Genomic DNA, 12,813 nt, shown 5'->3' with positions numbered 1-12,813 from the left:
CGAGAAAGATAAATATTTAGGGACGGAGGGAGTATGCAACAGTACTGAACCTTACCTATTCCCTATCTGCCCCAACTCTTGTGTAACCCTAAAGAAGAAAGCACATCCAACCCCATTCAATTGCAATATACACTTTCTGTTTACCTACAATTCGTGGAAAAATAATTTCATACATAGTTCCATTTCAATGCCAAGGTTATTAAGATGTTTTGTGTTTCATTTTTCTTTATTTGATAGGCTGTATGTGATGTGATGTTTGGCTGCATTTTTTGGGAAACTTCAATGTTCCATTGTTAGTGCTTGTGTGCGTATGCTATTGTATAAAAGTAGGATTTAAGGTGCCCTTCAGTGAGTTAACTAACTTCATTATTGCTCTTTGGAGCAAACTAAAATGATTGAACATTTTATCATATACCAATGGCTTGTCATCTACTGTATTTTTTTTTTCAACAGCATCCTACCCTTTCTATTACGGTGCGCTTTTCACTATTGGTCATGGAGCGCATCATGATTTCAGACTGGGCGAATCATCCACTGCCTCACCTGTTTGTAGACTGAAGCAGGCTAAGGTACTGTGAAATATTTTTAGTTCTTCCCTGCATTTGTTCTCCTTTTATTCTGACATTTGTAATAGCGAGGTGCACTCCTTGAAGTCTTTGAATCCAAAGTTGTTCGTGTAAATGGGAAATCTTTGGACAAGGCTGCCAAGGTTACCTTGAATGGAGGAGATGAAATTATCTTCCGTTCACCAGTGAGGCATGCTTATGTATCCTTTTCTATTGCCTATTGCATTATCTAATGAATACTCCCTATGTTTTTGTTTTAAATATATGACGATAGGACAGGTTAAATAGTTAAAAAAGAAATAATTACCCTGTCCTAAATGTCATATTTTAAAACAAAGGAGCATCTTACTTTTATGATTGGAAAAAGTCTGCATGACCCCCTCAACTATTCAGGGTGGACTACTTCACCCCTCAAACTATAAAACCGGATTTTCTACCCCCTGAACTTTCCAAAACCGGTCAAATAATCCCCTCAAGGTGGTTTTGGACAGTGGTTTTGCTATAGTGACGGTGGTTTTGTCTTTTTCTTTTTAATTTATTTTCGCTGAATCTTTGAAAAATCGTAGTAAATCACAGAAAAATCATAAAATGGAAAATCCAATTTTGTTGGACTCCACATGAGTAGGTCTACACAGTGAATATATAATATAGTAGTCTTTAGTACAAAGTTTTGTTGTAGCTATAGATCTATGCTTTTCTGTAGTTAATTGGAATAATTCATAGCTGCAGCTTCTATGGTCCAATTGTGGTGAAATTTTTATGGTGGGCTAATTATTGTATGCTTGAACTGTAGTAAAAATTTCATACTCATTGGATCATGTATAACTTAGTTATAGATAAAGTATAGATTTAACAAGCATAAACATAAATAAATCTATAACTAAGTTATACATGATCCAATGAGTATGAAATTTTTACTACAGTTCAAGCATACAATAATTAGCCCACCATAAAAATTTCACCACAATTGGACCATAGAAGCTGCAACTATGAATTATTCCAATTAATTACAGAAAAGCATAGATCTAAAGCTACAGTAAAAACTTTGTATTAAAGCATACCATATTATATGTTCACTGTGTAGATTACTCATGTGGAGTCCAACAAAATTGGATTTTTCATTTTATGATTTTTCTGTGATTTACTATGATTTTTCAAAGATTCAGCGGAAATAAATAAAAAAGGAAAAGACAAAACCACTATCACTGTATCAAAACCACCGTTCAAAACCGTCTGGGGGGTTATTTGACCGGTTTTGGAAAGTTCAGGGGTAGAAAATCCGGTTTTATAGTTTAGGGGGTGAAGTAGTCCACTACTCCACTCTAAATAGTCGAGGGGGTTATGTAGACTTTTTCCTTTTATGATTCGGGCTAACCGGCTAAACACAAATGAACCTTGATTTTTATTAGACTTATTTGTAATAAATATAATGTAATGATGGTCAGAGAAGTAACATTTGACATTGAAGGTCCTTAATGTGATGGTAGATATTTGAGCAACTTCATCAGGAGAAATCTAGCACTTCAGTGTTATCCTCCACTTGCAGTAGTGTCCAGCAGGGGCAACGCTCATATTTCAAAGATATTCAGGATCTTTTGTCATCAAAAGGGCGCAAAGTCTCAACCTTTTACTTTGGAAGAGGTCGGTCTTCATTGTTGCCTAGTGGTGAGACTTCATATTTGTCATCATTGTTTCTTTGTAAACTATTGGTTCTTAGTCCCAGAGTTTTGAAATTCACTGCTGTTTATAGGATAGTACAGACATACCCCTCACCCCAAAGTATTCCTTAGTGCTTGCCGCACAGTAATTTTTGTTCGCAATTGATTTAACATTTATTATTTAAACACTATTGCAGGTCCATCAGCAGGCCCACTTATGCTTAATTCATGTAAAATGATGGAGGGCCGGAGCCAGTTTAGCTCTGAAGATAATATTTCATCTGGTCGGTGTCAGCTAGTAAAGGAGGATTTGATCAATGCAACGGTTGATGCGAGTGACATCTCTGAGTCATTTGATAGTTGCCCATATTATCTAAGGTAAGCATACATTCAGCTATCAGCTGTCTCATTAGATTGTGTTATTTGTGATTTATTGAAACTTATTTGGCCAAGAGACATAATACTATTCCTCCCATGTAGGTGCATTGAGTTGAATCATGTGTCATCTATATCATAATTTGAACTCTTGACAAGATGTTTGCTCATTAAGCACTCATGTTTTAATCTTGCATACATTTGTATGTCTGTACTCTGTACCTGAAGATTGCAGGATCTATATGATTTCTAAAAAAAGTCTTTGTACTGTTTGGAACTATGAAATGCAGTGAGTAGATTGTAGTTCTTTTTTTTTTGTTTCTATTGCTTTTCTCTTCTGGAAATAATTATTGATTAACCGTTATTGCCTGTTGAACAAATATCTTACACAACTCATGGTTCCAGCCAATTTCACACAATTGGCTTTCCCTATCCTGTATTCCATTTCTTGAAATATTTTGTGAACAATTATTTCATTGTGCACAGAGCTTATTCGAATTCCTTTAGTCTTCAGAAAATTGCAAGTGTAGTGCTCAAAATAATAGTTGTACTAAACAGCATTCTGATACTGCTTATCATTGCAGTAGACAAGTACTCCCTCCATTACAAATTATAAGACGTTTTGGATTTTCTAGATACATTGTCTTTACTATGCATCTAGACGTAGTGTATATCTAAGTGCATAGCGAAAGCTATGAATCTCAAAAAGCCAAAACGTCTTATAATTTGGAACAGAGGGAGTAGTAGTTTACTGTCTTTGGTCTGATTTACTTTGTTATTTAGGATTTAGGATGTGGACGAAGTCTTCTAGCACCTGCTAAATTACATATGATTGAAAATTGTCAAAATCACAGTAATGTTGAAATATTTTTTATGATAAATCTACGATATTGTCCTTATGCTAGAAATCTAAATACTTTGGTATACGGTGGAAATTCTGAAACTTTACTGCTCACATTCTTGTTCCAGTATTTAAGTTTGATTGATGAATATGTGCTTGTTAATAATTGTTTTCTATTATTTTCCCCATAGTGAGCATACCAAATGTGCTCTCATGTCATCAGCATATGTACATTTACATTGCAAGAACTACTTCAAGTTTACAAAAGATATATCTTCTCTTAGTCAACGAGTGCTGCTATCTGGCCCAACAGGTATATACATGTGTATTATTTAGCTTTATTTGAAACTCGCAATTATTGTTTCTGTTTTTTATTAAGCGTGGTAACTTTTATAGGAACTGATATCTATCAAGAATATCTGGTGAAGGCACTTGCAAAGTATTTTGGTGCTAGATTGCTCACTGTAGATTCTTCCATGCTGTTTGGTGTAAGATCCTGAGCTATTATGTTTATTCTTTTGTGTTCTACTTGTGACAATCATAACTATGATGTTTCCAAATCTATGGCTTAACATCATGAGTTCATGGCATGGCTGTACTCTCTTTATCTTATCATTCTGTACTCACTCTTTATCTTATAAATAATTCTATCTATCGATGGTCTTGTCATCTTACTCTATACTATTTTGAAAAACAAAAAACCTGCTTTGACTGTGCACTCTATGAGTACTCAGTTTATTTGCTGGTACTTGGTACTCATTTATATTTTGTTGTTCAGGGGCAAACTTCCAAGGAGTCAGAGTCCTACAAAAAGGGTACGAATGTTGACACTATGTGACTTTCATGTTTAGTTGAAATTTAATTCAGAATTTTGGTGATCTCCTTTTCATTTTTAATGCATTCCTAGTGGGCTTGCATTTATCCACAACACTGACCATTACCAGGGGCAATGTAGGAAAGAGCAGACAAAATTTATTCATATGTTTGCCCACAAACTAGCCTAGCAGGCGCAGTGATAAGGTTATAATATTCTGTAATGTTGTCTAAATAAATGGTTTTATTGTTATTATTTATTCAGGTGATAGAGTGAGGTATATTGGTTCATTACAGTCGACAGGCATTATCCTTGATGGACAGAGGTACAACTTGCAGTTTCAGACTGAATTTAATAAGCCTTCTTTGCCTGAATTTAAATTTTATTGTCAAGTAAAAGAAAAGGGTTTGACATTTTATCCGATTTAAGCCCTGTTTGGCACAGCTTAAACTTATGCATAAGCTGCTTTTTTCTAGCAGCATGGAGAAGCCACTTTTTAGAAAGTTGCTACACAAAAAAAAACTAGGTTTTTGGGCTTCCAGCTTTGTCCAATTAGCTTTTTATGAGTGGGCTTGTCTCGTCATCCCTTTCATTCAGATTCCAGACCCATCTCCCACAACCACAAATCCCTGCAAGCTACTGCACTGGCAGGGATCTTGGACTCAGAGAGCTGGGCCTTGTGGAATGCAGCTTGGTGATTGAGGGGATCTCGGCGGGGCTCAACGCGCGCTCGTGTGTGTGTGTGTGTGGGGGGGGGTGGCTTCTCAGCTTATCTGGTTTCACATTAAATGAGAAAATCGCTGGTTCTTAATGGAGTGTGGTGTTTGGGACGTCTTGCGGCTTTAAAAAAGTAAAAGCTCAGAAGCCAGATGGCCAAACAGAGCCGTAGTAGTCCGACCTATGACTTGCAATTTGTGTTGTTGGCAAAGATATGGGTTTTTTTGTTACTGAAATCAAACAGAGATTGTTGTTCATCTTACAACTAAGTTGATGTATTAATATCTGCTTCTGCCTTTTGTTAAATTGTTCAACCTGCAGCCCTCCAGATTTTGGTTCACAGGGTGAAATATTTCTTCCTTTTGAAGAAAATAGATCATCGAAGGTTGGTGTAAGGTTTGATAAAAAAATTCTGGGAGGAAATGATCTTGGAGGCAATTGTGAAGTTGATCATGGTTTGTTTTGTCCAGGTTAGTACATTCTGCTGTCTTGAGCAAGTTCTCATGAAAACAAATTACATGATGCTGCTTATGCAGTTACACTCAATCATTTCATTGTTGTGGAAACACTTCAATTGTTTGGGTAATGTTCGTACCTGTTGCTGTTTCAGTTGATTCTTTATGCCCCGACATTCCAGGATGGGAGGTTACATCCAAACATCCCTTTGATGTGATAGTTGAGGTAATTAACAGTTGTATTTTATTTTTTTTCCAGGATTTGATATTATGCTAATTTGCGTTCCTTACACTTGCTGTGCTATCCAGTTCATCTCTGAAGAAATTCGGCAAGGCCCTTTAATCCTTTTTCTGAAGGACACAGAGAAAATTTGTGGTAATAATGACTCCTATCATGGTCTGAAGAGCAAGCTAAAACATTTTCCAGCTGGTGCTTTTATAATTGGATCTCAAATCCAGCCTGACAATCGCAAAGAGAAGGTACCGTTTTGCACATTCGATGATACTAGACTACAGATGTTCCATGCAATATTGTCTTGTTTGCTTATCCCTTTTACCTAATAAAGTTTTATTTCTACGTGCAGGCAAATGGTAGTTCTCCTTTTCTTTCGAAGTTCCCGTACAGCCAAGCTATACTTGACCTCGCATTACAGGTAATCTTAATTATATTGAATATGAAGCTTATACATTATATTCCCTTTGGTAAAAGATACATGGATGTTTTGGACAAGGCATGGTCTCTCGAATATTTATAAAATCCAGTACGATCCAATAAATTTGTGACATTATGGAAGTATTTATTTTCTTGAAAAATCAATGCATACAATTTTCATACATGTAACAAATGTCCAAAAAGTTTTAGATAGTCAAAGTTTCAAAACTTTGACCTGATTTTGTTCAAAAAATAAAGTACTTGTTACATTGGAGTATTTCATTAGTTTTGTTATTAGGCCTGTTTGGTACGGCTTCAAACGGCTCTGGCTCCGGCATCTCCTTGCTATAGTGTGCGGAGGAGCCGGAGCCGCTGAAGCAAAAAAGAGTGGCTTTGCCCGTTTGCCGGCTCCTAGTTCATTTTGAAAGATCCTTGCTACAGTGTACGAAGAAGCCAGAGCCGGAGCCATCCGAAGCTCTAGCAAACAGAGCCTTATATTTTGTAAGGTTTCTGATGGACCGTCTACTCCTACCAATTTGGTTATGATCTTATGAGCAATTATAGGTTGTATATGTAGTACTGTATGGTCCAACTGACTAGTCTGGATTATGAATTATGACCAGAATGCATGACCATTTGTTGGTATGCTGTCATAATAGTTTTACAAATCTAGGGCTTGATTGGTTGTGTCCCCAGGCAAGGCTGCCTTGCCAGGCACGATTCCCCGGCATTCTATTTCGGTCGCCTGGGGCTGAGATCGTTGCCTGGCTGGCAAGCTGCCTGCCAGGGCATGATCCAAACAGCCCCTAAGTGCTGTCTTATACACACAGAGAACTACATAAAATTCATTTATTTCATACCCAGATATCCATTTTTGTACTCCCAGCTTAGGGTTTATATTCGTATGTATCAATTTGTCTTCCACTGTGACTTCCATTATTGTACTACTGGAGGTTGTGTGCAGTCTTGTTATTTGCACTAATCATATGTTGTCTAGTTTCTACTTTATCGGTGCATTTCATGTTATAATCTAATGTATGAAAATGCAGGACATTGATGGGGGAAATAATAATAATAAAGAAACTTCAAAGGCAATGAAGCATTTGATCAAACTTTTCCCGAATAAAGTGACACTCGAGGCACCACAAGTATGTTGTTTGGAGTAGTTCCAAGATGATTAATTTAGAGCAGCTCCTCTGACATTCAATTTTATTTCCAAGATGATTAATTTAGAGTAGCTCCTCTGACATTCAATTTTAATATACCTGGGACAAATTTTGCAGGATGAAACGGAGCTTTCGCGGTGGAACCAGATGTTAAACCGAGATATTGAAGTCCTTAAAGGAAATGCAAACATTTCAAAATTACGCTCTGTAAGTATTAGTGCTAAAAGCCTAAAACCCACTGCTTATATTTATCTATGTACAAATTCTGTTATTATTAGTGAATTGAGTAATTTTTTACATGACTGTTCTAATCAATGCCAACTCTTTCTTTGTTCTACTAGTTAATATTGTGTACTGTGATATGATGAATCTATGAGCTTTACTCGCCCTCTGGTCACAAATACTTGAATTTTTGTTTTTTTTGGATAAGGTGGGGTCCAAACTTACGAAATTTGCACATTCAGTAACTTCCGAAATCTTTTGTTGCAAATGAATAATCATGTGTAGATTTGTTTTGAAAAGTACTCCAATCACCTGATAAATTTATTATAGGGATACTTTCATAACCTCATCATTTTATTAGATTTCGCAGATATATTCTAAAAGAAAATAGTCAAAATCACGCAAAAAAACGAAAGTGTAGTTAATTATTGACTGGAGGGAATACTTTGATTAGTCAAATGCATTACAGTTATTTTTATTTCTTGATTTGTGAGTCAAATGCATAACAGTTATCTTTATTTCTCGTTTTGTGAGTCAAATGCATTACAGTTATTTTTATTTCTTGATTTGTGTTGTACTTGTACAAGCTTTAGAAACTCCATTTAGAGCTAGAGGAATTTGACTTTACTTAATGATATCTGAATTGAGAAATTTGCTATTTTGAAGTGCACAGTTCAAGGGTTTTGTTGCATCTTGATTATGGTTGCATCTTGGATCTTAGCTTGACTATGGTTGCATCTTTCATCTTGGTCTTGTAACTGCATAGGACTTACAACAACTTCATTGGTTTCATTCCCATCCTTTTGCCATTGCTTTCAGTTTCTAACAAGGGTTGGTTTGGAATGCACTGACCTTGAGGCGATATTGGTCAAGGATCGCATTCTTACAAATGAGTGTGAGTGCCATTCATATTCATTTTAATGTAAGATATCAAATTTGCTCAGTGTCATTGATACCAGTTGTGTTATTTTTCAGGTATTGATAAAATAATTGGTTTTGCTTTGAGCCATCAACTTAAGAACTGTACAAATCCAGACCCCTCTTTGAGTAGTGTGCAGTTTGCTCTATCCAGCAAAAGGTTTCAGATCTAGTCTAGTGCTTCACCAATTTTTCTATAAGATTACTTCTTCTTAACAGAAATGTTTATTGTTCCACTATTTACCATTGCAGCCTTAAGCATGGTGTTGACATGTTGGAAAGTATCCAGTCTGGCTTGAAGAGCAGCACCAAAAGGAAATTACTAAAGGTACTTATTTTCTTTTGTTATATTATTATGATTCAAGCCTGTTAATCCAGTTCAGTCTCTATGTTGATCTTTTGGAGTTTTGGAAACTGTTTTACTGCATAGAGCTTACTGTTCTCTCTAACAATGTCAGGATATTGCTACGGAAAACGAATTTGAAAAGAGGCTTCTTGCTGATGTTATCCCTCCACATGAAATCGGTGTTACCTTTGAGGACATTGGAGCTTTAGAAAGTGTCAAAGATATTCTGAAGGAGTTAGTGATGCTTCCTTTGCAAAGACCTGAACTTTTCAACCGAGGACAACTTATGAAGGTAGGCATTCTTTATATTTCAAAATTTTAGCTTCACTATCATGACAAGCTTTTATGGATGTGTTTTTCAATAATGCTTCCATATACTTCACTACTTTTTCATCTTGTTGGATTGAATTCGACAATCCAATTCTTGCTAAATGAGGTGAAACTGACCATGGCAAACATCATTGTAGTATCTTGTGGAGGACATCCATTTTAGTATGCATCAGATGAGCCTAATAAAGTCTGCCTTGTATGAAGTTTGATTGGAAAAAAAAGAATAGCAAGTGCATTTTTTTAGCATGTTACTTATCACTGATTATTTTCTGCTTACATGGTGGAATGTTCTTGTAATAGCAATATTTTTGTTTTTAATGCTAGGCCAGCAATGGAAGACTACCTTTAGCTGATAGAAAGCTAACTTCTGTTGTTTATATTCTATTCTATACAAGCCATGTAAAGGAATTTTACTTTCTGGCCCACCTGGTATGGGGGCCAGCAATGGAACACTACCTTTAGCTGATAGAAAGCTAACTTCTGTTGTTTATATTCTATTCTATACCAGCCATGTAAAGGAATTTTACTTTTTGGCCCACCTGGTACGGGAAAGACAATGCTGGCTAAGGCTGTGGCAACTGAGGCTGGTGCTAATTTCATAAACATATCGATGTCAAGCATCTCTTCAAAGGTACTTATCAATTGGATAAGCCTCTGTTCTTTTGGGCAGTTTGAGTATCTGCATTATAACATCTAAATAACCTATTTTCCAGTGGCTTGGTGAAGGAGAAAAATTCGTGAAAGCTGTGTTTTCACTGGCAAGTAAAATTGCTCCAAGTGTAATTTTTGTGGACGAGGTAAGTTATAGTAGTGTTGTGATCCATGAACATTTTCTATTTATTTCAACTGCACCAGGGCACCACCATATCTGTAGTTTGTTGTCAATCCTGTATTGATGCATATACTTTCCTGCTCATTTATCCTGCCCTTGTTTTTAGGTTGATGGCATATTGGGAAGGCGGGAGAACCCTGGAGAACATGAAGCCATGCGTAAGATGAAAAATGAGTTTATGGTGAACTGGGATGGTCTGAGAACCAAGGAGAAAGAACGTGTATTAGTACTTGCTGCAACTAACAGGCCATTTGATCTTGATGAGGCTGTTGTTAGGCGGCTTCCAAGGAGGTGATTTATTGTTTGTTTATAGCCTAATACAACATCTGTCAATAGTTTATTGACCTCAGTCTTATGGGGCAATGGTTTCTCTAGGTTGATGGTGAATTTGCCAGATGCATCAAATAGGAGAAAAATTCTTAGTGTAATACTAGCCAAGGAAGATTTGGCAGATGACGTTGATCTAGAAGCTATAGCTAACTTGACAGAAGGGTACTCTGGTAGTGATCTCAAGGTATGATACTACTAAATGCTATGAATTTTTAATGGTACTTAGTTTTGCAATCAAATATTGATTGTTGTTAACCTCTTGACTGTGATTATTTTCAGAACCTGTGTGTTACTGCTGCTTATCGTCCTATTAGGGAGATTCTTGAAAAGGAGAAGAAGGTTTGTTTTAACCTCTTGAGTTTCCCCCGTGTGCTGTACTCCTTGGGGTTCTAATATTATCAGTTAGTAGTAGCAAAATCAATGGACCAGAATTATTTTGATACTGGTTGTATTTGATATACATGGATGGATTCTTTGTTTATAATATGAAAAATGCAATTGAGTTTCATGTGCATTGTCCATCTGCAGGAGAGAGCTTCAGCAGAAACAGAAAATAGATCGTTGCCTCTGTCACACACTAGCAATGATGTCCGTGCATTAAGATTAAGTGATTTCATACATGCGCATGAACAGGTATGATCTTATATAAGTATTAGCTTTGTCTTCATTTATTTCGACACACTAGTTTGTGCTTCTGTCAGTTGAAATTCTTTATTATGTATTTGTGGACAAAAGTATTTAGTTTACTGAAGTTATGCGGAGGGATGGACCACATGATCGTTCCTTTTTTTTATAAAAAGAAAATTACTGTTACAATTTTTTTTTAAAAAGGGGACGCATAACCTAACTAACAACATAGAAGGTTTGTGGTGTATTTTTTCTCGATCACGGAGGAGATTTCAACCTCCATATCTCTGCTATCAATGCTGTTCCAATGTTTCATTGTCTACATTTGAGGCGAATGGGATATGAAATTTTGTACAGTGTTCGTGATTTACCCATTTGAGCTGGTCTTGCTCACACAATATGTGGTGACTTCTTGTAGGTGTGTGCAAGTGTTTCCTCAGATTCCAGTAACATGAATGAGCTTGTGCAATGGAATGATCTCTATGGAGAAGGCGGGTCAAGGAAAAAGACAACGCTAAGCTACTTCATGTAGCTTAATGTTGTAAATATATTGGGAGAGGTGCCCTGGCACAAAGCAGCAATGGTTGGAGGCAGTTGGGTGTGTATTTGGTGCAGGTGGAAAAGAGCTATGCTCATCTGCCAGCCATCCATATCAAGAGAATTGATGGTTCAGGTGGAGTGGAATGGAATAGTACACATTGGTTGCTACCTTCACTCTGGGCCATGCATCATGCATCTGGACGGGACGGCTGGTCTGGCTTGCAGTTGTCCTACTGCAGTTTTGAGTGCAACGGATCACCATCTGGGAAAGAAAAGAAAAGAAAATATATCATTTGTATTGCCCCCAATCCCCAGGAAGCACGGAGACGACAGAGGATCCTTGGTTTCTTAAAAATAATTCATTCCTTAGACTGTACAAGATGTAGTCATGTAGAGCCTGTGCAAGTGTACAGTATGAGCATCAGGACTACTAACATACTGTTATGGTCTATGCCTAATCCAGTTTATTAATTAGAATCGTTTAACATGCAACACATGATTATTTTGTACCTACATGCGTTTATCATCTTACCAAGGATACATGCTATCATCTATTGAAAATGCAATTTTAAACTGTTAATAATATCTTTGCCTACGTTGCTGTTCCTTGCTTGATCTTTGCCTTTACGCTCTAGGGTGAGCTAGACGTGCATCCTTAGCTTGCACGCCCGATGCCCAATCCCTGCGCTGTCGAGAGCGCAAATCTTTGTTCTTTATTACTTTATTTATACGTTTTTTTTTTCAAATGGTCTTGTGAACGGATGCCCGTACTCTGCAAAGTATGGTGTGTCGATATTCTGATGCTGTCTGGTGGCCTATTAAATTTGAGAATTCAACTCAGCAGCGCTGGAAAAAGAATACCCCCAGAATCAGCTCATATATGCAAGCCGCAGAGACAGTTAACCTTACAGGAATCGTAGCCGTTGCAAGCTACTTTGATCATCTGCATCCATTTGTACATTGAACTGGAAAACTACAATGCAGTACTCCCAAAAACAAACGCCAAAAGAGAAGTGAAGATCACGCCTCCAATTATACATAATCACTCTACCTTTCCGTAATACTACTATTATAATAAGTGGCTAATACCCTCTTTAGTACTCAATCCATTCTAAATTATAAGACGTTTTGACTTTTCTAGATTCATTACTTTTGTTACGCACTTAGATATATACTATGTCTGGATGCATAGTAAAAACAATGCATCTAGAAAAATCAAAACGTCTTATAATTTGAAACGAAGGGAGTAAGGCCTGTTCGCTTGCCTTATGAGCCGTACTATTTCAACGAACGAACAATGTTTTTTTCTCACAATAAATTAGTGAACAGTACTTTTAGTCATGACTTTTGAGCAAAACAAACAGAGCCTAAGAGTCAAATACTGGATTACTCTCCTCTCTCTCTCACACATTAAAATACATATA

General features: G+C 36.7%; 1 protein-coding gene across 1 annotated transcript; it reads left to right on the top strand.

The window, feature by feature from the left end:
- Positions 1 to 2,099: 2,099 nt before the first annotated feature.
- LOC136531410 (uncharacterized) lies at positions 2,100 to 11,978 on the top strand. The gene is made up of 23 exons (XM_066524075.1): positions 2,100 to 2,231; positions 2,422 to 2,602; positions 3,632 to 3,753; positions 3,837 to 3,928; positions 4,219 to 4,255; positions 4,519 to 4,579; positions 5,293 to 5,441; positions 5,582 to 5,652; positions 5,736 to 5,906; positions 6,011 to 6,079; positions 7,128 to 7,226; positions 7,362 to 7,451; positions 8,286 to 8,361; positions 8,442 to 8,544; positions 8,637 to 8,712; positions 8,843 to 9,022; positions 9,569 to 9,691; positions 9,774 to 9,857; positions 9,999 to 10,183; positions 10,268 to 10,406; positions 10,502 to 10,561; positions 10,751 to 10,855; positions 11,268 to 11,978. Exons 2-23 carry the CDS (start codon positions 2,442 to 2,444, stop codon positions 11,379 to 11,381), a joined length of 2,367 nt encoding a protein of 788 aa, XP_066380172.1. The 5' UTR covers positions 2,100 to 2,231; positions 2,422 to 2,441; the 3' UTR covers positions 11,382 to 11,978.
- Positions 11,979 to 12,813: the final 835 nt, after the last annotated feature.

The sequence above is a fragment of the Miscanthus floridulus genome, chromosome 2 (assembly GCF_019320115.1).
Source record: "Miscanthus floridulus cultivar M001 chromosome 2, ASM1932011v1, whole genome shotgun sequence".
Taxonomy (NCBI): Eukaryota; Viridiplantae; Streptophyta; class Magnoliopsida; order Poales; family Poaceae; genus Miscanthus; species Miscanthus floridulus.
This window is presented reverse-complemented; position numbering and strand designations above follow the sequence as displayed.

Coding starts and splice junctions, on each gene's coding strand:
- LOC136531410 (XM_066524075.1), top strand. CDS start 2,442: ATGCTTAATTCATGTAAAATGATGGAGGGCCGGAGCCAGTTTAGCTCT. Junction 4,256..4,518: donor GTCAGAGTCCTACAAAAAGG/GTACGAATGTTG, acceptor TTATTTATTCAG/GTGATAGAGTGAGGTATATT. Junction 10,407..10,501: donor ACTCTGGTAGTGATCTCAAG/GTATGATACTAC, acceptor GATTATTTTCAG/AACCTGTGTGTTACTGCTGC.